Raw genomic sequence first — 27,469 nt, 5'->3', positions numbered from 1 at the left:
ATCTTTCGGGATGACTCCTCTATCCCTTTGCCATGCCCTCATCTTTTTTTTTAAATTCCTTACTTTCTGGTACTATGAGATTCTCCAGGTCCATCTCATATTTCCCCTGTCCTGGTCGTAGAATCAAATGTTCTCTGTTTCTTCTATGAAGATTGATCTCTTTAATTTTTATATCTCTAATAAAGTTGTTTTTGGTAATCATTACTTTCCTAGGAAATTATCTCTATTATCTAGATTTTGAAATTTATTTGCATAGAAGTCTGCAAAGTAGTCTCTTACAAAGTCTTAATTTTCTTCTACTAGTTTTTTCCCCATTCTTTATTTTGCATACTTTTGCTTTCTCTGTTTTATTTTGATTAATGTAGCTAGTGGTTTGTCTATATTGTCAATCTTTTAAAAAATAAGGATTTTGATTCATTAACTAGGTGTATGCTATTTCGATTCTCTTGTTAATTCTTACTTTTTTTGTTAATTTCTTGTGTTCTTTTACTTAATTTGTTGTACTTATTATAAGTTTCTTTTTGTTTTTTTGCTGGTGCTCTACCACCATCCCTTTGGACATTTTTTAAAAGTTGTGTTAAAAACACATAGCTTAAAACTCATAATCTTAACTATTTTGAAGCAGAGAGTTGAGAAGTGTTAAGTATATTCACATTGTTGTGCACATTTAAAAAATTTTTGCTAGCTCAATATTTAATCAATTTATTTTCAATCTTTTATTTTTACTAATAGCAGTGTTTAGTGTTATAAAATTTCCTCTGATCACTGCTTTATATTTATCCCATGGATTCTGATATGAAGTGTTTACATCATCATTATTTGTTTTAGAGGTACTGTAGTTTTGGTTTATATTTTTCCTTTAAATCAAGAGTTGTTTAACTGAAGGTTTTTAAAATTTATTTTTAAATGTATAATGGGCACTTACCAACATCTTTCAGTGCCTCTGCCTTCTTTCTCTGCCCAGCCCCCGGTAACCATGATTCTACCCTCTACTTGTGTGACATCAACTTTTTAAAATTCCACATATGAGTGAGATCATGTGGTGTTTGTCTTTCTGTGCCTGGCTTATTTCAAATGTATTCTATCAATTGTAACTTGCTAGTGTATTGCATGTATTCTGAAATATGCTGATGAGAGGATGTATCTCAAAGGTTATCAACCAAAAACTAAATATAACCCCATATTTTCCTTTTTAAATGCTGCACTTATGCTTGTGTTTCTCCTTTGAGGGAGCAAGAGTTAAGTTCAGCTTTTGTTTCCAGATTTAAGGGTACTTTAACAAGTGAATCTGAATATGTATAGTAATGTAACATTTTAACTTTTGTAGAAAGTTTTATAATTATCTAAGGACTGTTTACCTTATCCTTTTATGGACAACAACAAGACCTTTTGGTCAGCCACATTTCTTATTTTCCTTTTCATTTCTATGAATAAAAGATTCAGTTGACTTCGTTTCTGGTTTTTTAAAATTACGTTTTATTTAATGAGTGCTTCTTCATTTAAAAATAATATAATCTGGTCACAAAGGCTACATTCTCATCTCTGGCCATGAGATGGTCATAGTTCTAGGCGTCAAATGCTGTTCTACGACCAATTGATCTTGATCTCTTCCTGGAGCTGATTTTAAAAATCATTCTTTTAGAATCTGCCTCTCTGATATGCTCACTCTCTGAATTTGTTATTTGTATCAGAAATAAACTCATGTATATATTAAACTAAGAAAAATGTGGAATTATTTTAGCAATTTATATGGAAATGTTTCTAAGGAGCAGGGTGAGATTGTACCTCTACTTATGACATTTATAACTGCAGACATCTGTTTAGCTTACATGTATGCATTCCAGGAATTCAAGCAAAGGGCAAAAGATCGTGATGCTTTCCATGTCATTCAGGATTGCAGTGGTTTGCCATACAAATAAAGAAAATTAAGTAAAAGTGTGAAGACCTGTAAAATACGGTGGACAGATTGTTTATGGCTAACAGAAAATACAGAGTTCCTTTTCATAAGAGAGTTGGACAGAAGAAACAGTATTTTTCATATTCTTATTTGCAAAAACTTTTCTAATATGTCATTAAGTAAAATCTGATCACAAATACAGCCTTTTCTCCTGTAAGAGCTGTCCTAACTCTTCTGTTTAGCTACATTTGCATAAGTATTTTCAATTTCTTTGTCTTCAGGACACGTGTGGGTAAATTCTTCACGGGCATAGGCATTGTGGAGATAACGCCAGACTCCTGAGAATTCTGCTGGAATGTCAAAGTCACGATATTTCTTGGCAGCAACCTAGAATTTTGCAAAAAAAGAGGAAAAAGAAAGGCATCAGTAATATGTCTACTATGTAGAAATATATCTTAGAAGTCAAGATTATCAAAGGCATCTTATCGACACAAAAAGCACTATAAAATAAACTATGAAGTAGACTCGAATCTTGGACTATTTTGATGTTTTGTCTACAAATGTTGACAAAACCATATGCTTACAGTCGTGTTTATATTGATTCCATATTTAATTATGACTATATTTAGTGGAAGGAAGCACAGAAAATGAGCACATATCCACCACCACTAGACTAAGACTTTATTTAGAGTCCTATGTCTTATTTCTTTACGTATTCTCTGTGTTTGGCATAGGACTCAGAGAGCAAATTCTGCATAAGTCTGTGCAATAAATATTTGTTAAATTTATGATTAATTCATCATAATATGAATAGCCCAAATTGATTATTCCCTATTATGATCTAGGCACTGTTCTAAGCATTTTAAATGCTTTAATTTATTTAATTCTCTTAACAATTCTGTAAACTAGGTAATATTATTATCCTTTATAAAATAAAGACAAGACAGTGGCAAATAACTTCTGATTTAGAAAGAAAGAAAGAAGTTTGGCCGGGCGCGGTGGCTCGCGCCTGTAATTCTAGCACTTTGGGAGGCCGAGGCAGGCGGATCACTTGAGCCCAGGAGTTCAAGACCAGCCTGCGCAACATGGTGAAACCCTGTCTCTACAAAAAGTACAAAAAATTAGCTGGGCGTAGTGGCGTGCACCTGTAGTCCCAGCTACTCAAGAGGCTGGGGTGGGAAGACTGCTCGAGCCTCGGAGCTGGGGGTTGCAATAAGCCTTGATCATGCCACTGCACTCCAACCTGGGTGACAGAGCAAGATCCTATCTCAAAAAAGAAAAAAAAAAAGAAACAAGTTTTAATACTTCCCAGAAGAGATCATTATGGATTTCCCGTCTAAAGAGAAAAAAGAGATGTAGATACTACACATGATGATGATGATGATAATGAGAAAGCTATAATATAATAATACTGCACTGGAAGGTCACTGTGCTTTGTGCTGGCAACTGGCAAACCCCTCCCACCCATTCAGCCTGCCCTATAAAGACTTACTTTAATAATATTCAGCTTGGGTAACAAGCTACAATCAGCCAGTGTTAGCTGATCCCCATCCAAGAATAGTCTTCTGGAAACTGTGGGTTCCTCAGCACTGTCTGGATCAATTTCATCCAGAAGTGGGGTGTTTAAGTAGTCATCCAGACGCTTGAATTCTTTGAGCAGAGATTTTTCAAAATCTGAGACAATGAAGTACTTGTAAATGTATTGTCTTTTGACTAAATACATTCTAAATATGCTTTCCTCACATTTAGACACCTCTATCTATACATACTGCTTACACTGGCTCTTCAACATCTAGTTAACTATTTAGAATGCTCAACTACTCACTGATACGACAAAGTAAGCTCAAATAGTGAGTGTAAATCTTTTGGGTTTTTCTTAGGGAGGTGCATTGGCAGGAGAGTAAAAGAAAGAAAAGTGACACATGTTATCCAACTCAGAAGAGTTAGAAAGTGAAAGAAAAAACACAGTTCTTGTGACTCAGAGGACAATAAACCTATTTAAGAATGTTCATGGGAAATGGTAGGTGCCACAGTTTAAGAAACCTTAAAGGTACACAGTCTTGCAGTTAGTTCACACCTGGTAATTGCTATATTGAATCTTGAGTTCTAAATCTAATAAAACTTCATGCAAGGGAATTTCAGAGGAGAGAACAGACAATGAGGGGAAGACTAGGCTAGTCCCCCAAATATACTATATATTCAGGAAAATTCTATTTTTGCTGAGTGAGAGTATGAAAGTGAGGAAAAACAGAGATTTAAAGAAAGGTATCTTACTCTTATTTGCCTCCTTTTGCGTATTCTTAATGTATGCAGAAAATTTGGCAAAGAGGTTACAGCCCACATCAAAAGACTCCTTGTACTTGGGACTCAGGTGAGGGTACCTTAAAAAGAAACACGAGTCAACTATCATTTGCACGTAACATGACAGAGACCAGGTGCCCTAGCTTGCACTATACTGAAAATAGAAGTTCCGGAAAATTGCGCTGGAAACTAAACACCCTTAGAAGTCTCTCAGTAGAAGTTTATATTTTTTTCCAATCTCAGAACACTTTAGTTTCTAAAGTTCACGGGGAAATCAGTTGCCTGGAATCCAAAGCTCATTTATCTGTTTTGGCTGGGCGCAGTGGCTCACGCCTGTAATCCCAGCACTTTGGGAGGCTGAAGTGGCTGGATCACCTGATGTCAGGAGTTTGAGACCAGCCTGGCTAACATAGTGAAATCCCGCCTCTACTAAAAACACAAACATTAGCTGGGCGTGGTAGTGGGCGCCTGTAGTCCCAGCTACTCAGGAAGCTGAGGTAGGAGAACTGCTTGAAGCTGGCAGGTGGAGGTTGCAGTGAGCTGAGATCGTGCCATTGCACTCCAGCCTAGGGGACAAAAGTGAAACTCAGTCTCAATAAAAAAGAAAAGAAAAAGAAAAATATGATTTCAAATATTGCAACTTATAAAACAAGTGATGGAATAAATTGGATGGAGAAAATGGGAAAAAAGTAGCCAGATATCCTCTCTTAGTAATACAAAGCTCAGTTAGCATAATTAAATAAAATAATGTAATAATATAATTCACCACATTAACAAATCAAATAAGAAAACCCATGATAATGACTAGATGTGGAAAAGTATTCAAGAAAAAATCAGCACCTCATGGAGATATCTGTGCTCCCATGTTTACATGGAGAAACCACCTAAGTTCTCATCAATACATGAATGGATATAGAAATTGTGATATTATATGTATACTAGAATATTAATCAGCCTGAAAAATAATGAAATCCTGTCATTTGCAACAACATGGATGAACCTGGATGACATTGTGGTAAGTGAAATAAGCCAGGCACAGAAAGACAAATACTCCATGATCTCACTTATGTGTGGCATCTTTAAAAGGTGAAATATATAGAAAAAAAGAATAGAGCAGTGATTACCACGGACAGTGGGGGGAGGAAATAGGGAGATGTTGGTCGAAGGGTACAAAGTTGCAGTTACGTAGAATGAGGAAGTCTAGAGATGTAATGTAAATATGAAGACTATAATATTGCATACGGAAAATTTGCAAAGGATAGATTTTAGGTGCTCTTACCATATAAAAAGGGTAACTATATGAAGCGATGGATATGTTAATTTACTTGACTGTAGTAATCATTGCACTATGTATATGTATATCAAGACCTCATGTGATATACCTTAATATATACAATACAAACAAAGGCTAAAACACTCAATTCCTTTTCATAACACAAAAAACTCACTGCAAGCTAGAAATGGTCAGGTCAAAAACTTAGGTATCTTCCCTGATTCCTCTCTTTCCCTCTAACTCGACATTTGATCTATCAGCAACTCTGGTCAGCTTACCTTTCAAAATGTATCCAGAATCTGTCCACCTACCCTGCCCCTGCCCAGTCCAAAGCCTACATTACTGTAACATCCTCCTGACTAATATCCCTACTCCCATACTTGTCCCTCGTACACTAGGAATATTCTCCACCCATAGAGCAATCATGTTAAAATGTAAGTCATATCATGCCTTTCCCCTACTCATTATCCTGCAATGTCCTCATCTCAGAGTTAGAGCCCAAGTGCTCACAGTGGTCTACAAGAACCCACATGATATGAGCCACCTTCTTTCCCACCCACTCTATTAACCACCCAGAAGCCAGAGTGATGGCTTTCCCCTACTCAGTACTCTGCAATTGTCTTATCTTATTGAGTCACAGCCTAATTCATTACAGTAGCCTATAAGGACCCACATGATGTGATCCCACCTTACTTCTCTCATATCCCTCACTCGCTCAATTATGACACAGACTTTCTTGCTATCATTCAAATAGGCCTGGAAAGCTCCTGCCCCAGAGCCTTTTAACTTGGTCTGCCCTTAGATGAGGGGGACATATGCATTTTCTCTCACATATGTGCATGCCTTGCCCCCACTTTTCCTTCAGGTCTTTTTCATGGGTATCTCTTTCTAAGTGAAGCCTTTCTGTGGACGCTCAATGTAACACTGCAACATCACTCCTTTCCATAATATCACTAGTTCTCCTCTTTTGCTCTATTTTTCTCTTTAGCAGGACAGTTTTAAATTACCTGTGTTATGCCTTCCCCACCCCAGGCAACACAATATGGAGAGAGATGCCCTTTCTTTGGGAGAAGAAGAAGTAAGTGAACACCAGACTTTGCCTGAGACCCAAACACTGAGCCCAACACAGTAAAGTCTAGCCCTGGACAGGCCATGATTATCCCAGACTTTAGGCTGGTCCCCACAGACTTGGGCACTAGGCCAGCCCTTGTAGCCCCAGTGTCCAGGCCATCCCTGCAGATGTAGTCTCCCATCCTTGGGCCAGTAGCCCCAGACTCCAGGCTTCCTTCAGCAGCAGGTCATACCTCCAGGCTTGCACCCCTCCAAGACAGCCCCTTCACTTCAGGACAGCCACTGTACCCCCAGACTCAGCTTTCAGACCCTCTCCATCACAAGACTAGCATGTTTGGACCCCAGTTTAAGGCAAACACCCACAGACCCAGTATCCAGACCAACTCAGCTCCAGGCTGGCCTTCACACTCCCAGGCTTTGAGTCTGTCCCAGTGCCACATTGACACCCGTGGACCTCAGCTCCAGGCTGGCCCCCATGACCTCAGGTACCAGGTCAGCACCCAAAGATTCAGCCTCCAATATAGCCCTTATGGGTACAGACTCCAGGCCAACCCTGGTGGCCCCAGATTTCAGGCTGGCCCATTCAAGCTCAGGCTTCACGCCCAGACCAGGCTCCAACCCAGCCCAAAAAAGGCTGGCCCACACAGCCCTAGGCTTCAGGTCCAACCCAGTACTAAGCTGGCCTCTTCAACCCCAGACTTTGGGCAACAGTAGCAGAATAACCATTATTTTCAAGTGCATGCAGAATATTCACCAGGATAGATCATATGTTAGGCCACAAAACAATTCTTAACCACTTAAGAAGATTGAAATTATATCAATTATTTTTTCCAACCACAATGAACATCCTTGTCTTGTTTCTGATCTTAAGGGGAAAAACTTCAGTCCTTCACTGTTGAGTACAATGTCAGCTGTGGGTTTTTCTTTTTTGTTGTTGTTTTATTGGGTATTTTATTATGTCAGAAACTGTGCTAAATGCTGTAAATGCATGATCATATTTCATCTGTGCAATGTATTTTTTCATTTCTTTTTTTTATTATACTTTAAGTTCTAGGGTACATGTGCACAACTGCACGTTTGTTACATATGTATACATGTGCCATGTTGGTGTGCTGCACCCATTAACTCATCATTTACATTAGGTATATCTCCTAATACTATCCCTCCCACTACCCCCTCCCCACAATAGGATCTGGTGTGTGATGTTCCCCTTCCTGTGTCCAAGTGTTCTCATTGTTCAATTCCCACCTATGAGTGAGAACATGCAGTGTTTGGTTTTTTGTCCTTGTGATAGTTTGCTGAGAATGATGGTTTCCAGCTGCATCCATGTCCCTACAAAGGACATGAACTCATCCTTTTTTATGGCTGCATAGTATTCCATGGTGTATCTGTGCCACATTTTCTTAATCCAGTCTATCATTGATGGACATTTGGGTTGGTTCCAAGTCTTTGCTATTGTGAAGAGTGCCGCCATAAACATACATGTGCATGTGTCTTTATAGCAGCATGATTTATAATCCTTTGGGTATATACCCAGTAATGGGATGGCTGGGTCAAATGGTATTTCTAGTTCTAGATCCTTGAGAATCACCACACTGTCTTCCACAATGGTTGAACTAGTTTACAATCCCACCAACAGTGTAAAAGTGTTCCTATTTCTCCACATCCTCTCCGGCACCTGTTGTTTCCTGACTTTTTAATGATTGCCATTCTAACTGGTATGAGATGGTATCTCATTGTAGTTTTGATTTGCATTTCTCTGATGACCAGTGATGATGAGCATTTTTTCATGTGTCTGTTGGCTGCATAAATGTCTTCTTTTGAGAAGTGTCTGTTCATATCCTTTGCCCACTCTTTGATGGGGTTGTTTGATTTTTTCTTGTAAATTTGTTTGAGTTCTTTGTAGATTCTGGATATTAGCCCTTTGTCAGATGGGTAGATTGTAAAAATTTTCTCCGATTCTGTAGGCTGCCTCTTCACTCTGATGGTAGTTTCTTTTGCTGTGCAGAAGCTCTTTAGTTTAATTAGATCCCATTTGTCAATTTTGGCTTTTGTTGCCATTGCTTTTGGTGTTTTAGTCATGAAGTTCTTGCCCATGCCTATGTTCTGAATGGTATTGCCTAGGTTTTCTTCTAGGGTTTTTGTGGTTTTAGGTCTAACATTTAAGTCTTTAATCATCTTGAATTAATTTTTGTATTAATTAATTAATTAGGTGTAAGGAAGGGATCCAGTTTCAGCTTTCTACATATGGCTATCCAGTTTTCCTAGCACCATTTATCAAATAGGGAATCCTTTCCCCATTTCTTGTTTTTGTCAGGTTTGTCAAAGATCAGATGGTTGTAGATGTGTGGTATTATTTCTGAGGGCTCTGTTCTGTTCCATTGGTCTATATCTCTGTTTTGGTACCAGTACCATGCTGTTTTGGTTACTGTAGCCTTGTAGTATAGTTTGAAGTCAGGTAGCATGATGTTTCCAGCTTTGTTCTTTTGACTTAGGATTGTCTTGGCAATGTGGGCTCTTCATATATGGCCTTTATCAGATTGTAGAAGCTATTTTCTATTCCTAGTTTGTTAAGTATTTTTTATCATGAAATGGTGTTAGAGTTTGTCAAATGCTTTTTTTATGCATCAATTGAGATAATCATGTACTTTTTGTCTTTTACTGGTATTATTTATTTCTTCATATGGCTTCATGTTTCTGTCTGGTGTCCTCTCATTTCTGTCTGGAGGACTCCCTATAGCATCTTGTAGGGCAGGTCTACTAGCAATAAATTCCTCAATTTTTGTTCATGTAGAGTGTTTTAATTTCTCCTTTATTTTTGAAGGATCATTTTTGCCAAATAGAGAATTATTGGTTGACAGGTTTTTTTTTTTTTTTTCTTTTAGCACTTTAAATATGTCTTCTCTCTTCTTCTGGCCACCATGGTTTCTGATGAGAAATCTTTTGTTAATCTTATTGAAGATCCCTTCTATGTGATGAATTGCCTCTTCCTTAATGCTTTTAAAATCCTTTCTTTGGCTTTGGCTTTATATAATTTGATTATAGTGCATCTTGTTATGGATCACTTTGAGTTTATTCTACTTGGAGTTCATTGAGTTTCCTGGATGTGTAGAGCAAGTTCCTTCATCAAATTGTCAGCCATAATTTTTTTCAAATATTCTTTCTACCTCTTTCTCTTCATCCCTTCCCTCTGGGACTCTCATTATGTACAGCTTGGTAAATTTGGTGGTGCTCCACAGGTTTCAAGTTCTATTCTTTATCTTCTCTTTCTGCAGACTAAATAATTTCAACTGACCTATGTTCCATTTTGCTGATTTTTTTTTTCTCTGTTCAAGTTTGTTGTAGAAAACCTCTAGTAATCTCTGATTTCTTTGAGCAGTGGTTTGCAGTTCTCCTTGTAGAGATCTTTCACCTCCTAGTTAGTTGTATTCCTGGGTATTTTATTCTTTTTGTGGCAGTTGTGAATGTGTTTTTTTTTTTTTTTTTTTCCTGATTTGGCTCTCGGCTTGACTGTTTTTGGTTTATGGGAATGCTAGTGATTTTTGCATATTGATTTTGTATCCCAAGACTTTAGTGAAGATGTTTATCAGCTTAATAAGCTTTTGGGCTGAGACCGTGGGGTTTTCTAGATATAGGATCATGTGACCTGCAAACAGGGATACTTTCATTTCCTCTCTTCCTATTTGAATGCTCTTTATTTCTTTCTTTTGCCTGATTGCCCTGGGCAGGCCTTCCAATACTATGTTGAATAGGAGTGGTGAGAAAGGGCATACTTGTCTTGTGCTCATCTTTAAGGGGAATGCTTCCAGCTTTTGCCCATTCAGTATAATGTTGGGTGTAGGATTTTCATATACGGCTCTTATTTTGAGGTATGTTTTTTCAATACCTAGTTTATTGAGAGTTTTTTTTAAATGAATGGATGTTGAACTTTAACAAAAGCCTTTTCTGCATGTAATGAGGTAGTCATGAGGTTTTTGTCTTTAGTTCTGTTTATGTGACGAATCACATATGTTGATTTTTGTATGTTGAACCAACCTTGCATTCCAGGGATAAAGTCTACTTGGCACAAACAAATGGAAAAACATTCCATGCTCATGGATAAGAAGAATCAATGTTGTTAAAATGGCCATACTGCCCAAAGCAATTTATAGATCCAATACTATTCCTATTAAGCTCCCATTGAGATTCTTCACAGAACTAGAAAAAACTATTTTAAAATTCATATGGAACCAAAAAAGAGCCCAAATAGCCAAAGCAATTGTAAGCAAACAGGACAAAGCTGGAGACATCACACTACCTGACTTCAAACTATACTACAGGGTTATAGTAACCAAAACAGCATGGTACTGGTATAAAAACAGGCACAGAGACCAATGAAACAGAAGAGAACCCAGAAATAACACCACATACATAAAACTATCTTATCTTTGACAAACCTGACAGCAACCAACAAGCAATGGGGAAAGGATTCCCTGTTCAATAAATGGTGCTGGGATAACTGGCTAGCCATATGCAGATGATTGAAACTGGACCCCTTCCTCACATCATATACAAAAATTAACACAAGATGGATTAAAAACTTAAGTGTACAACCCAAAACTATGAAAACCCTGGAAGACAACATAGGCAATACCATTCAGGACATAGGAATAGGCAAAGATTTCATGATGCCAAAAGCAATTGCAACAAAAGCAAAAATTGACAAATGGAATTTAATTAAACTAAAGAGCTTCTACACAGCAAAAGAAACTGTCAACAGAGTAAACAAACAACCTACAGAATGGGAGAAAATTTTTCCAAACTACGCATCTGACAAAGGTCTAACATCCAGCATCTATAAGGAACTTAAACAAATTTACAAGAAAAAAATCACATTAAAAAGTTGGCAAAGGATATGCACAGACACTTTTCAAAAGAAGACATACATGCAACAAATAAGCATATGAAAAAAGTGCATTACTGATCATTGGAGAAATGCAAATCAAAACCACAATGAGATGCCATCTCACACCAGTTAGAATGGCTATTACTAAAAAGTAAAGAAATAACAGATGCTTGCAAGGTTGTGGAGAAAAGCAAACACTTATACACTGTCAGTGGGAGTGTAAATTAGTTCAACCATTGTGGAAGACAGTATGATGATTCATCAAAGATCTAAAAACAAATACAGTTTGACCCAGCAATCCCATAACTGGGTATATACTCAAAGGAATATAAATCATTCTATTATAATGACAGAGGCACATGTATGTTCACTGTAGCACTGTTCACAATAGCAAAGACATGGAATCAGCCTAAATGCTCAACAATGATAGACTGGATAAAAGAAAAGGTGGTACATATACACTAGGAAATACTATGCAGCCATAAAACAGAACAAGATCATGTCCTTTGCAGGGACATGGATGGAGCTGGAAGCTGTTATTCTTAGCAAACTAATGCAGAAAGATAAATCCAAATAATAATGCATATTTTCACTTATAAATGGGAGCTAAATGATGAGAAAACACAGACACATAGAGGGGAACTACACATACTGGGGCCTATCAGAGGGTGGAGAGTGGGAGAAGGGAGAGAATTAGGAAAAATAACTAATGAGTACTAGGCTTAATACCAAAGTGATGAAATAATCTGTGCAACAAACCCTTAAGATACAAGTTTACCTATGTAACAAACTTGTACAAATACCCCTGAACTTAAAATAAAATTTAAAAAAAGAAAACTTCTAGTGAACTTTTTGAACATTATTATACTTTTCAGCTTCAGAATTTCTATTTGGCTTATTTTTATAATTTCTGCATTTTTATTGATATTCTTTATTTGTTGAGACTTTTTTTGGCTTTCTGTAGCTTTTAAAACATAGTCAAGACAGTTGTTTATTTTAATTTTTTAAATTTTTTTATTATACTTTAAGTTCTAGGGTACATGTGCATAGCGTGCAGGTTTGTTACATATGTATACTTGTGCCACGTTGGTGTGCTGCACCCATCAACTCGTCAGCACCCATCAATTCATCATTTATATCAGGTATAACTCCCAATGCAATCCCTCCCCCCTCCCCCCTCCCCATGATAGGCCCCAGTGTGTGATGCTCCCCTTCCTGAGTCCAAGTGATCTCATGTTCAGTTCCCACCTTAGAGACTTAAATGTTAGACCTAATACCATAAAAACCCTAGAAGAAAACCTAGGTAGTACCATTCAGGACATAGGCATGGGCAAGGACTTCATGTCTAAAACATCAAAAGCAACGGCAGCAAAAGCCAAAATCGACAAATGGGATCTAATTAAACTAAAGAGCTTCTGCACAGCAAAAGAAACTACCATCAGAGTGAACAGGCAACCTACAGAATGGGAGAAAATTTTTGCAATCTACTCATCTGAGAAAGGGCTAATATCCAGAATCTACAAAGAACTCAAACAAATATACAAGAAAAAAACAAACAACCCCATCAAAAAGTGGGCAACGGATATGAACAGACATTTCTCAAAAGAAGACATTCATACAGCCAACAGACACATGAAAAAATGCTCATCATCACTCGCCATCAGAGAAATGAACATCAAAACCACAATGAGATACCATCTCATACCAGTTAGAATGGCAATCATTAAAAAGTCAGGAAACAACAGGTGTTGGAGAGGATGTGGAGAAATAGGAACACTTTTACACTGTTGGTGGGATTGTAAACTAGTTCAACCATTATGGAAAACAGTATGGCGATTCCTCAAGGATCTAGAAGTAGATGTACCATATGACCCAGCCATCCCACTACTGGGTATATACCCAAAGGACTATAAATCATGCTGCTATAAAGACACATGCACACGTATGTTTATTGCGGCACTATTCACAATAGCAAAGACTTGGAATCAACCCAAATGTCCATCTGTGACAGACTGGATGAAGAAAATGTGGCACATATACACCATGGATATTATGCAGCCATAAAAAAGGATGAGTTTGCGTCCTTTGTAGGGACATGGATGCAGCTGGAAACCATCATTCTTAGCAAACTATCATAAGAACAGAAAACCAAACACCGCATGTTCTCACTCATAGGTGGGAACTGAACAATGACATCACTTGGACTCGGGAAGGGGAACATCACACACTGGGGCCTATCATGGGGAGGGGGGAGGGGGGAGGGATTGCATTGGGAGTTATACCTGATATAATGACGAATTGATGGTGCTGACGAGTTGATGGGTGCAGCACACTAACATGGCACAAGTATACATATGTAACAAACCTGCACGTTATGCACATGTACCCTAGAACTTAAAGTATAATAAAAAACAAACAAACAAACAAAAAAAACAAAATGTGGCACATATACACCATGGAATACTATGCAGCCATAAAAAAGGATGAGTTTGCGTCCTTTGTGGGGACATGGATGCAGCTGGAAACCACCATTCTTAGCAAACTATCACAAGAACAGAAAACCAAACACCACATGTTCTCACTCATAGGTGGGAATTAAACAATGAGATCACTTGGACTCAGGAAGGGGAACATCACACACCGGGGCCTATCATGGGGAGGGGGGAGGGGGGAAGGATTGCACTGGGAGTCATACCTGATATAAATGATGAATTGATGGGTGCTGACGAGTTGATGGGTGCAGCACACCAACATGGCACAAGTATACATATGTAACAAACCTGCACGCTATGCACATGTACCCTAGAACTTAAAGTATAATAATAAAAAAAAATTAAAAAAATAAAATAAAATAAAATGCTTTCCACAAACACCACCAGGGAAGGTGACTCAGCCCTGGGGAAGCTCTAGTGCAGGTGACAAAAAGGTAAACCATTGAGGTAATCCTTCAGGGAACCACCAGATAGGTCAAACCACACAATCACAGTTCATTGAAAGTAAGGTCAATATCACTTCCTCTGGTACCAGTAACCTGCACCTGCAATATAAGCTGCCATTTTTAAGGCTATTGATGGACTGAGGGTTGGAGGATGGTATCAAGGTAACCAAAAATGCCACAGAACTCTCACTGAAATTTAGATTTTTATTCATTAAGTGTTCTCCTGGCTGCTGTAATTTTTGCTTAGATTCCAGAGTGCTGAAAAAGTTGTTTCTGACAGTTTTTGCCAGCCTATTCATTGCTTTTATGAAAGAATGGAGTTCTGGAGTTCCCTACTCCACCATTTCCATTAATGTGAGTGTTTACAAGGTTTTTAAAAAGTAGATAAAACAAAGTTCATATGGAAGGGTTCCCATATCCAGCAATATGGAAGACCAACCGCTGTGGAGGGCCTTGTAAATAGACAATTCCTTTTAGCAGTGTTTGTAACAATAAAACTTAGAAACAATATTTAGTCCTTTTTGACTTAGAAACAATATTTTAGTCCTTTTTCAAGTCATGGTAACTATTATGAAGTATTATGAACCAGTGGTTGTTGTGTGCTTCACTTTTAAAAATGGGTGTGTCAAAGAGTGGGTGGAGATAATTTTTAATATATTTGACTGCTTGACCATTAATACCTAATGGAGATATCGCACATCATCCAAAGGTCCTGGACTTTGAGCTGACTGTAGTAACTGTGTGTTCCATATATGAGAAGAAGGATACATACATTTATTTGGGTGGTCAGAGGGGCAAACTATGGCAGATAACACACTTATATACCACTCCTTAGATATGACCACATGAATTACCTCTGGACAATGAGATGTAAATGGAAATTTTTGGGTGTGGCTTCTGTGAAAAATCCTTAGAGCTGGCTTGTATATTAGATCTGTTGCCTGGAGTTCCAGCAGACGTATTGTCACCATGAGTTAACTTTGAGACTGGAAGCCTCACTTGAAGGATGGCAGAGAAGAAAGATTAGGAGTTGAAATCCCTAATGAAATTACGGAGCTATCATCCCAGGTTCATTCTGAGTTTCTTATGTGAGAAAAATAAAAACCATATTTCTTTCTCTCTTTTCTTCTTTGTTTTTTTCGGTTTTAAGGAGCTGAGAATTTAATAGGCAAGAAGGAAGGGAGAAGACAGAAGGAAGAAGCTCCCCCATACAGAGACAGAGGGAGGAGGGCTCCAAAGCCGAAAGAGGAGGCCCCTCAAAAACCATATTTATTTCATTAAAAAAATTTATTTTAGGTTTTGGATACATGTGAAGGTTTGTTACATAGGTGAACTCATGTCATGGGAATTTGTTGTACAGATTATTTCATCACCAAGGTACTAAGTTCAGTACCCAATGTTATCTTTTCTGCTCTTTTCCCTCCTCCAACCTTCCACCCTCAAGTAGACCCCAGTGTGTATTGTTCCCTTCTTTGTGTTCATGAGTTCTCATCATTTAGCTCCCGCTTATATGTGCAAACATGCAGTATTTGGATTTCTGTTCCTGTGTTAGTTTGCTAAGAATAATAGCCTGTAGCTCCATCCATGTTCCTGCAAAAGACACGATCTCATTCTTTTTTATGGCTGCATACTATTCCATGGTATATATGTACCACCTTTTCTTTATTCACTCTGTCATTGATGGGCATTTGGGTTGATTCCATGTTTTTGTTATTGTGAATAGTGCTGCAATGAACATTCTCACGCATGCGTCTTTATGGTAGAACGATTTATATTCCTCTGGGCATATATCCAGTAATGAGATTGCTGGGTTAAATGGTAGTTCTGCTGTTAGCTCTATGAAGAATCACTACACTATCTTCAACAATGGTTGAACTAGTTTACAACCCCACCAACAGTGTATAAGTGTTTGCTTTTCTCCACAACCTTGCCAGCATCTGTTATTTTTTGACTTTTTATTTTTAGCCATTCTGACTCATGTGAGATGGTATCTCATTGTGGTTTTGATTTGCATTTCTCCAATGATCAGTAATGAGCTTTTTTTTCATATGCTTGTTTGCCCCATGTGTATCTGTTCACCTGTTTATGTCCTTTGCCCACTTTTGAATGCGATTTTTTTCTTGTAAGTTTGTTTAAGCTCCATATAGATGCTGGTATTATACTTTTGTTAGATGCATAGTTTGTAAAAATCTTCTTCCATTCTGTAGGTTGTCTGTTTACTCTGTTGATTGTTTCTTTTGCTGTGTAGAAGCTCTTTTGTTTAATTAAATTCCATTTGTCAATTTTTGCTTTTGTTGGGCAATTGCTTTTGTTGGGCAATCTTTGTCATGAAATCTTTGCCTGTTCCTATGTCCAGGATGGCATTGCCTAGGTTGTCTTCTAGGTTTTTGTAGTTTTGGGTTTTACACTTAAGTCTTTAATCCATCTTGATTTTTGTATATGGTGTAAGGAACAGGTCCAGCTTCAATCGTCTGCATAGGGCTAGCCAGCCCAGCATCATTTATTGACTAGGGAGTGCTTTCCCCATTGTTTTTGTCAACTTTGTCAAAAATCACACGATTGTAGGTGTGCGGCCTTATTACTGGGCTCTCTATTATGTCCCATTGGTCTATGTGCCTGTTTTCTTCTTTTCTTTTCTTTTTTTGAGATGGAGTTTCACTCTGTTGCCCAGGCTGGAGTGCAATGACATGATCTTGGCTCGCTGCAACCTCCATCTCTCAGGTTCAAGCAATTCTCCTGCCTTAGTCTCCCAAGTAGGTGGGATTACAGGCATGTGCCACCAAGCCTGGTCAACTTTTATATTTTTAGTAGAGACGAGGTTTCACCATGTTGGCCAGGCTGATCTGGAATGGCTGACCTCAGGTGATCCACCTGCCTCGGCCTCCAAAAGTGCAGGGATTACAGGTGTTGTATCAGTACCATTCTGTGTTTTGCTTAAGGTAGCCCTGCAGTATAGTTAAAAGTTGGCTAATGTGATACCTCTAGCTTTGTTCTTTCTGCTTAGAATTGCCTTGGCTATTCGGGCTATTTTTTGGTTTCATATGAATTTTAAAATAGTTTTTTCTAGTTCTGTGAAGAAGGTCATGCCTTGGCTATTCGGGCTATTTTTTGGTTTCATATGAATTTTAAAATAGTTTTTTCTAGTTCTGTGAAGAAGGTCATTGTTAGTTTTTAGAAATAACATTAAATCTTTAGATTGCTTTGGGCAGTATGGTCATTTTGTTGATATTGATTCTTCCTATTCATGAGCATGGGACATTTTTCCATTTGTTTGTGTCTTCTTTTATTTCTTTGAGTAGCGTTTTGTAATTCTCATTGTAGATATCCTTCACCTCCTGGGTTAGCTGTATTCCCTGGTTTTTAATTTTTTTGTGTGGCAATTGTGAATGGGATTACCTTCCCAATTGGGCTCTCAGCTTGGCTGTTGTTGATGTATAGAAATGCTAGTGATTTTTGTACATTGATTTTGCATCCTGAAACTTTACAAAGTTGTTCATCAGCTGAAGGCCTGTTGGGTTGAGAGTATGGGGTTTTCTTTGAGAAAAAATTTTTATTGTGATATAAAATGCACTTATAAAATGTCCACCAGAAGGCATGTAATTCTTCACTGCTATATAAATCTATTGGGAATATGTTATTCATTGTCTAGATGGTACAGAAAAATATTCACTTCTAAATTATTTTATACTTTCATGACAGGTAGTCTTTCTGACTGAAAATAACTGCTTCAGCTATGGTCTGCAACACAGCTCCAGGATTCTTAATGCAATAATTTGGGTGTATGTGTGTCTGTCTATGTGTGCATCCATGGAACAACTTACATCTTTAATAAACAAGTGCAACATTATTGTCAATTATTTTGCATGTTTAAATACTATAGTCTGATTATTTGTAAACAAACAAAACCTCACAAAAATACTCTAAATTCTATATAAAAACTCTGTTAACCCATAATTATTCTAATATGCTTTACTTACTTGAACACAAATTTCTGAAGGGTACATATATTACCTTAGATAATAAGGTTTAGAAATGAGTGCTTTGGCCAGGTGCAGTGGCTCATGCCTGTAATCCCAGCACTTTGGGAGGCGGAGGCGGGGGGATCACCTGAGGTCGGGAGTTCGAGACCAGCCCGACCAACATGGAGAAACCCCATCTCTACTAAAAATACAAAATTAGCCAGGCATGGTAGCGCATGCCTGTAAATCCCAGCTACTTGGGAGGCTGAGGCATGAGAATCACTTGAACCCAGGAGGCAGAGGTTGCAGTGAGCTGAGATTGCGCCATTGCTCTCCAGCCTGGGCAACAAGAGCAAAACTCCATCTCAAAAAAAAAAAAAAAAATGTGTGCTTCACCCTTTGAAATATGCATTTCTGATAACTGATTTACACAGCATAAAGTTTAGATCAATAAATTACAAATCCTGGATCCCCACAGTTCATTTAGAAAATGCCTCAAAGTTATGGTTCTTATAGCAGGTTTAACAGACTAAACACTAAGTGTTCTAGCTTCTTCTACTTCAAGTATCAAAGAAATATGAGGATCAAAATCTCTCTAGGTTGTAACTGAAAATGCAAAGCATTAGAAGACAGTTAAATGTGGTTTGAAATACATATTAATTGAAAGAAGATTATTAAGGTATTTATCTGTGTTAGCCTGTTAAGCACTAGGACTTTCATTTTAAATCTGAATATTTATTCAGAAGTGACAAAGAACACAATTTGCCTATAAAAGTATGGTTTTGGAGAAAAAAGTCAATCCTGATTTTTAAAACTCAACATTTTTTGTTTCCTTTTGGATGATATTAATTTAAATTTCAATCTGAACATAAATGTTTGGCTTCACAGAGCCTTAGATAATTTACTAAGGCTGTTAAAGTTGCTCTTGTTGCTGCATACAACCTTTTTTGACGAACATGAGAATGATCTGGAAACCATGCAATGAATATTCATTCATGTCCCTGGGCATTCTGAGAATCTTACCTGAATAATATATAGCACGGTTGTTTGTCCTCCAACAGGGGTAAAACAAAGGAATCATAATCCTTATCCCAGGAATCTGAAGGCTGACTATATGACCCAATCACAAGTTACTCATTTTCAATGGATATTTTCAGAAGTCTGTACTTTCCATTTCTGGCTCTGGCAAGATCTCTTTAACATCTTCACTTGCTTGGATGCGGGTCTGGTGGGACATGGCGGCGGCCACTATCTCCTGGCTCCGATGCCGAGTGCAGCCGAGTATGCGGTTTTCTAGATATAGAATCATGTCGTCTGCAAACAGGGATAGTTTGACTTCCTATGTTCGTATTTGGATGCCCTTTCTTTCTTTCTCTTGCCTGATTGCTCTGGCTAGAACTTCCAATACTGTTTTAAATAAGAGTGGTAAGAAGGGCATCCTTGTCTTGTGCTCTTTTAAAGGGGAATGCTGGCTAACACGGTGAAACCCCGTCTCTACTAAAAATACAAAAATGAGCCGGGCGTGGTGGCGGCGCCTGTAGCCCCAGCTACAAGCTGAGACAGGAGAATGGCGGGAACCCGGGAGGCGGAGCTTGCAGTGAGCCGAGATGGCGTCACTCACTCCAGCCTGGGCCACAGAGCCAGGCTCCATCTCAATAAATAAATAAATAAATAAATAAGAAAGAAAGCTGCCAAAAAAAAAAAAAAAAAAAAAAAGCAGCAACTTAAACCAGGAACGCATGGAAGAAAGAAGAGCTTATTTTGACTTGCATACACGTTATCCAGGTGCCTCAAGGGAAGTAGGAAATTTTGCCAACAGGGCGAACAAACGTCAGTTCTTATCCAGCGGCTCTCATCCCCGGGCAGTTCCAGGAATACTATAAAAGGTACTCACCACATAAGCTGCGGTATCTGCCATTAAACACAGCCCTGTACGAGCCCACTCTGGATCCCAAGCTCCCTGCTCTAGACAGTGACGGTGATTCAGATGATGGCGAAGATGGTTGAGGTGACGAGAAACAGAAAAATAAAGGCACTTCGGACAGCTCCTCTGGCAATGAATCTGAAGGGGAAAGCTCTCCTGACAGCCAGGAGGACTCTTTCTAGGGAAGGCAGAAATCAAAAGACACAACTGCCACTCCAAGAAAAGATGGTCCCAAACGTTCTGTACTGCCTAAGTCAGTTCCTGGGTACAAGCCAAAGGTCATTCCAAATGCTATATGTAGAATTTCTCTGAAGGGTAAGGAGTCCAACAAGAAAGGAAAGGCTGAATCACTTACACACTGCTCCCAATGTGAGAATAGTGGCCATCCTTGCCTGGATATAAAGAAAATAAAGGACTCAAATGTTACCACTACACAAAACCACCAAACTGTAATGATAAATGACAAGAGAGAAAGAAAAAAACAAAGAATATACAAAGCAATCAGAAAAAAATGACAAAATGACAGAAACAAGTCTTCACACATAAACATAAACAGATTAAATATTCCACTTAAAAGACATACACTGGATGACTAAACTTAAAAAACATAATCCAACTGCATATTACTTACAAGAGACTCACCTCACTAGTAAAGACACATACAGACTGAAAGGGGTTGATAAAGATATTTCACACAAATGGAAACCAAAAGTGAGCAGGATCAGCTATAATCATATAAGATAAAACAGACATTAAATCAAAAAAAGTGGAAAAAAGGACCAAGACTATCATTATATAATGACAAAGAGATCAACCCAGCAAAAAAGATATAACAATTCTAAATATATATGCACCCAATACTGGAGCATCCAGATTCATAAAGCAAGCATTACTAGATCTAAAGGTAGAGACAGACTGCACTGCAATAATAGGCAGAAACTTTAACATCCCACTGTCACCATTAGATAGATAATCTAGACAGAAAATCAGCTAATAAACATTAGATTTAAACTGGACTTTAGACCAAATGAATGAAACAGACATTTACAGAACACTCTATCCAACAACTACAGAATATACATTCATCAGCACATGGAATATTCTCCAGGATGGACCACATGTTAGGCCATAAAATGTCTCAATAAATTTAACAAAATCAAAATCATAGCAAGGATATTCTCGGGCCACAATGAAATCAACTATAAATAAACACCAAGAGGAACTTTAGAAACTGCATAAATACATAAAAATTAACCAACATGCTCCTGAACAACCAGTGACCAATAAAGAATTTAAGAAGAAAAAAAAATTCTTGAAACAAACGAAAATTGAAACACAACATACGTAAACCTGTGGGATACAGCAAAAGCAGCACTAAGAGGGAAGTTTATAGCAATAAATGCCTACATCAAAAAAGTAGGAAATGACAAATTAATCTAATAATATATGTGAAGCTGCTAGAAAAGCAAGAACAAACCAAACACCAAATTAGCAGAAAAAAGAAGTAATAAAGAACAGAACTAAATGAAATACGGACTAAAAACTACAAAGCATCATGAATCAAAAAGTTGGTTTTTGTTAAATTGATAAACTGCCAGCTAGACTAACCAAAAAAGTAGAAGACTCAAACAAACAAATTAGAAATGAAAAATGACACATTAAGTCATACATGTAAGAAACACAAAAGATCACCAGAGACCATTATGAACAACTGTATGCTGACAAACTGATAAACCTAGAGGAAATGGATAAATTCCAGGAAACATACAATGTATTGAGACTGAATTGGGAAGAAATGGAAAACATGAACAGACCAATAATGAGTAGCAAGATTGAGTCAGTAATAAAGTCTCCCAATGAAGAAAAGCACAGGACTGGATGAATTCACTGACAAATTCTACCAGAAGAACTAATACCAATTCTCCTGAAACTATTCTAAAAAATGGAAGAGGAGAGAACTCTCCTTAACTCATTCTATGAGGCCAACACCACCCTGATACAAAAACCAGACAAGAACACACACACAGAAGAAAACTACAGGCCAATATTTCTGATGAACATAGATACAAAAACTCTCGACAAAATACTAGCAAACTGAATCCAATAGCATATCAGAAAGATAATACACCATGATCAAGTGGGATTTATACCAGTGATACAAGAATGGTTCAACATGTGCAAATCAATAACCTCAATATATGACATCAATAGAATAAAGGACAGAAAACATATCATCATCTCAATAGATACAGAAAAAGCATTTGATCAAATTCAACACCCCTTCATAATAAAACCTCTCAACAAATGGGGCATAGAAGGAAAATATGTCAAAATAATAAAGGCTATATATGATAAATCCACAGCTGATATCATGCTGAATAGGGAAAAGTTGAAAGCCTTTCCTCCAAGAAATGGAAAAAAACAAGGATGCCACTTTCACCACTCCTATTCAACATAGTATTGGAAGTCCTAGGTATTGCAATCAGCCAAGAGAAAGAAATAAAAGGCATCCAAATTGGAAAAAAGGAAGTAAAACTGTTTCTTTTCACTGGTGCCATTATTTTGTATCTAGTAAAACCTAAAAACTCCATCAAAAAATTCTTACATTTGATAAGTAAATTCAGTAAAGTTTCAGGTTAAAAACATCAACACTAAAAAATATGTAGCATCTATACACCAATAATGATCTACCCACAAAAGAAATGAAGACGGCAATTCCATTTACAATAGCTAAAAATTAAAATATCTAGGAATAATTTTAATCAAGGAGGTGGAAGATCTTTACAATGAAAACTACAAAATACTAATGAAAGAAATTGAAAATGAAAAAAATATGGAAAAACATCTCATGCTCATGGTTCAGAAAAATTAATATTGGTAACATTGTAATTTTCCCAAAGTAACCTGCAGATTCAATGCAATCCCTGTCAAAATACCAATGTCATTTTTCACAGAATTAGAAAAAAAGAATACTAAAATTCACATGTAACCAAAAAAGATTCCATATAGCCAAAGCAATTCTAAGCCAAAAGAACAAAGCTGGAGGCATCACAGTACCTGACTTTGAAATATATTACCAGGCTATAGTAACCAAAATAGCATGTTATTGGTATAAAAACAGACACATAGACCAATGGTCAGAATAGAGAACCTAGCAATAAATTCACATATTTACTGCCAACTTATTTTTGACAAATTTCACAAGAACATTGGGGAACGGACACCTTTTTCAATAAATGGTACTGGGAAAAATGGATAGCCATATGCAGAAGAATGAAACTTGATCCTTATCTCTCACTATATACAAAAATCAACTCAAAATGGACTGAAGACTTAAACATAATACTTAAAACTATAAAAATAAAAAGAGAAAACCTAGGGAAAACTCTTCTGGACATTGGTCTAGACAAATAATTTATGATTGAGATGTCAAAAGCACAGGCAATAGAAACAAAAATAGACAAATAGGACTCCATTAAACTAAAAAGCTTCTGCACAGCAAAAGAAATGAGTGAAGAGACAACCTTTTGAATGAGAGGAAATGTTTGCAAACTATTCAACAGGAGACTAATATCCAGAATATACAAGGAATCAAACAACTCAACAATAAAAAAAACTCATAAAATATGGGCAAAGGGCATGGCCAAAATGTACATAAAGAAATGCTCAACTTTAGTAATCAACAGAGAAATGCAAACCAAAACCAAAATGAGATGTCATCTCACCTCAGTCAGAATCGCTATTATTAAAAAGATGAAAAAATTAACAGACGTTGGCATGCATGTGGAGAAAAAGGAACTCTTATACACTGTTTTTGGGAATATAAATATAGCCACTATGGAAAACAACATGGAGATTTCTGAAAAAACCAAAAGTAGCACTACCCTAAGATCCAAAAATCTCACTAATTAGCATTTACCCAAAGCATGAGAAATCAGTGTGTCAAAGGGATACCTGCACGCTCATGTTTCTTGTTGCATTATTCACAATAGACAAGGTATGGAATTGACCTAAGTGTCCATCAACAGATAAATGGATAAAGAAAGTGTGGTGCACATACACAATGAAATAGCATTCAGCCATAAAAGAGAATGAAATCTTGTCATTTGGAACAACATGGACGGAACTGGAATTGTTATGTCAACTGAAAGAAGCCAGACACAAAAAGACAAAAACAGCATGTTCTCACCTATATGTCGGAGTTAAAAAAGTTGGTCACATGAAGATACAGAATGGAGAGATAAATAACAGAGACTGGGGAAGGTGATTGGGAGGAGAAGGGAAGATGAAGAGAAGTGTGTTAAAAAGTACACACATAAATAAGATAGAAGGAATAAATTCAATGTTTGATAGAAGAGTAGGGTGACTATAGTTACAAAAATGTATTGTACTTGGGTTATGGACACCATAGATACCCTGACTTTATCACTATGCATTACATATACATAATAGAATTTCATATGTATCCCATAATTTGTGCTGATAAAAACATTTTAAAAGAAGGTGAACCATCAGAGAGACATTCTCCTGTGGGTTTTAGAGGAAGAGAACAATCAGCTATGTTGTGAAATGCCTATACGGAGGGGTAGCCTCTAGTAACTGAATGCCAGCCCCAACAAACAGCTACCCAATAACCTAAGACCTCAGTCATACAGCTTCAAGGAACTGAATTCAGCCAAAAACCTGAATGAAGATGGAAGAGTCACCTGGGCCCCAAATGATAACTGTGTTCCTCACCAACACTTTGAATGCAGCTTTTTGATACCCTGAGCAGAGGACCTCAGCAGGTCATACCCAGACCACTGACCAATGGAAGCTGTGAGATAATAAATAGGTGTTATTTTAAGATACTAAGTTTGTGGTAATTTGTTACACAGCAATAGAAAATTAATACAGCATGCTTCTTGTTTCTAGACCTATCCTGGGTAGACAGAGATGTGCGGTTGTCATTCAAGTGTAGGCAGTACAGTTCTGGCCTCTGGTTAACTGCTTGAAGTCTATTTCCTGGCCACTAACCCTTGTGTTGGGTATGTTCTTTCATTTCATCAGTGGTGTTAAGGACCAGTCATAACCAATCCTTATGCATAACATAGTGTTAGTACCCCACTCCCTCACTCCCATCTCACTATATGTTCCTACTCTATTTCTAGACCACCGAGAACTTACCTTCTTGTGTTATGTATGTTATGCAGCTTTTAAACATTATTTGAAATATTATACATATGATCCTTTTGTATTTGAAGTTGGAGGGGGATATTTATGCATGTGTGTCATTTGACATGTAGGCCTAGAAATCCAAAAGTACTTAAATTGGTAAGAATACTCAATCTGCAATAAACAAGCCAGTAAAATAGATTATCTTCAGCAAAATAGTATCCTGTAAGTGCTGTACCTTGGAGGAGCCAGGGTCTGTTCTAGAAACTCCTCAATTTTAATGAAGTCTGTTTTCAACTCCTTGTTATACACCAGGAATGGAGGATTAGTACCTGGGGCTAAGTCCTTCAGTTCTTCAGGCTTTCTATGATTATTAAAAATAAGCAGAGTTAGGTCTCTAGATAAAGTACACATTAAATAAACACCAATATTTTATGGTATGTACCAATCTCAATTCCTAGAATTTAACATGTCCTGATTTCTCTTACCTGGTCATGTCAACCGTTGTCACATTAAATTTAACTCCTTTAAGCCAGAGGATCATGAAAAGGCGTTGGCAAAAGGGACAGTTTCCAATACTCTCTCCATCACTTCCAGCCTATTAAGATAAAGAGAGACCTCAGTTCATTTGTTTGTTCAATAAGTATGTATTGAGTGCCTACTAGGAAATGAGCTAGTTGCTAGAGACAACATGGACATTCTCAATCTCAAGAACTCCATCATCTATGGACAGAGAGATATAGGGAAGCAAATAATTTCATTATATGTAAAGTTACAACTGTGATGGGTACATGATAATAATAATAATTTTTTTTTTTTTTTTTTTTTTTTTTTTTTTTGAGACGGAGTCTCGCAGTCGCCCAGGCTGGAGTGCAGTGGCCGGATCTCAGCTCACTGCAAGCTCCGCCTCCCGGGTTTACGCCATTCTCCTGCCTCAGCCTCCCGAGTAGCTGGGACTACAGGCGCCTGCCAACTCGCCCGGCTAGTTTTTTCTATTTTTTAGTAGAGACGGGGTTTCGCCGTGTTAGCCAGGATGGTCTCGATCTCCTGACCTCGCGATCCACCCGTCTCGGCCTCCCAAAGTGCTGGGATTACAGGCTTGAGCCACCGCGCCCGGCCAATAATTTTTATATATTATCAGAATTTATATAATTTTCCTGTTGATAGACATTTAAGATATTTCAAAATTTTTACTAATCTAAGTACTTCAGAAACAAACATTTCTGGGCATATAGCTTCTTCCACTTCTGAGATTATATCTTTAAGGTTAATCTTTAAAATGAAAATGGTGAGTAAAATGTATGCACATTCCCCATTTTGATAGATCTTACCAAATTTCCTTTCTGAAAGGTATCTTTCCATATGGCCATTGACCATTTCCTTATTTTGCTAATTGTTTGTTCATGACAGTTTTTAATTTTTTTATGAAGGTAATGACTTTTTCTTATTGTTTGGAAAAATTATTTGTATATTAAAGACATTAACTCTTTGTGATACATGTTACATGTAATTTTAAAAACATGGATTATATAAAATTTAAATTTACATGAGATCTACCATTCTTTCCCAAAAACTCCTTAAGCTGATAAGCAACTTCAGCAAAGTCTCAGGACACAAAATCATTGTGCAAAAAGCATTTCTATACACCAATAATAGACAGTCAAATCATGAGTGAACTCCTGTTCACAATTGCTACAAAGAGAATAAAATACCTAGGAATACAACTTACAAGGGACGTGAAGGACCTCTTCGAGGAGAACTACAAACTACTGCTCAAGGAAATAAGAGAGGACACAACAAATGGAAAAACATTCCATGCTCATGGATAGGAAGAATCAATATCGTGAAAATGGCCATACTGCCCAAAGTAATTTATAGATTCAATGCTATTCCCATCAAGCTACCATTGCCTTTCTTCACAGAATTAAAAAAAAAAACTACTTTAAATTTCATACGGAACCAATAAAGAGCTTGTATAGCCAAGACAATCTGAAGCAAAAACAAAAACAAAAACAAACAAACAAAAAACCCAAGCTGGAGACATCACGCTACCTGACTTCAAACTAT

General features: G+C 37.4%; 1 protein-coding gene across 2 annotated transcripts in view; it reads right to left on the bottom strand.

Moving 5' to 3' along the window:
• Positions 1-1,427: 1,427 nt before the first annotated feature.
• Positions 1,428-27,469, bottom strand: part of CLIC2 (chloride intracellular channel 2) — a 37,243-nt gene continuing 11,201 nt past the window's right edge. Inside the window, exons 2-6 of one of the 2 annotated variants that reach the window (XM_033200953.1) lie at positions 25,891-26,000; positions 25,641-25,766; positions 4,172-4,278; positions 3,390-3,571; positions 1,428-2,284 (exon numbers count right to left, since the gene is read on the bottom strand). In XM_033200953.1, the coding sequence (XP_033056844.1) occupies positions 2,123-2,284; positions 3,390-3,571; positions 4,172-4,278; positions 25,641-25,766; positions 25,891-26,000 (687 nt within the window). In that variant the 3' untranslated portion in view covers positions 1,428-2,122. The remainder of the gene's footprint in view (positions 2,285-3,389; positions 3,572-4,171; positions 4,279-25,640; positions 25,767-25,890; positions 26,001-27,469) is intronic. The other variant, XM_033200954.1, reaches the window with a different exon arrangement.

This window comes from Trachypithecus francoisi, unplaced genomic scaffold (assembly GCF_009764315.1).
Source record: "Trachypithecus francoisi isolate TF-2019V2 unplaced genomic scaffold, Tfra_2.0 Lachesis_group6, whole genome shotgun sequence".
Classification (NCBI taxonomy): Eukaryota; Metazoa; Chordata; class Mammalia; order Primates; family Cercopithecidae; genus Trachypithecus; species Trachypithecus francoisi.
The sequence above is the reverse complement of the archived record's forward strand: the minus strand, read 5'-3'. Positions and strand labels throughout refer to the sequence as shown.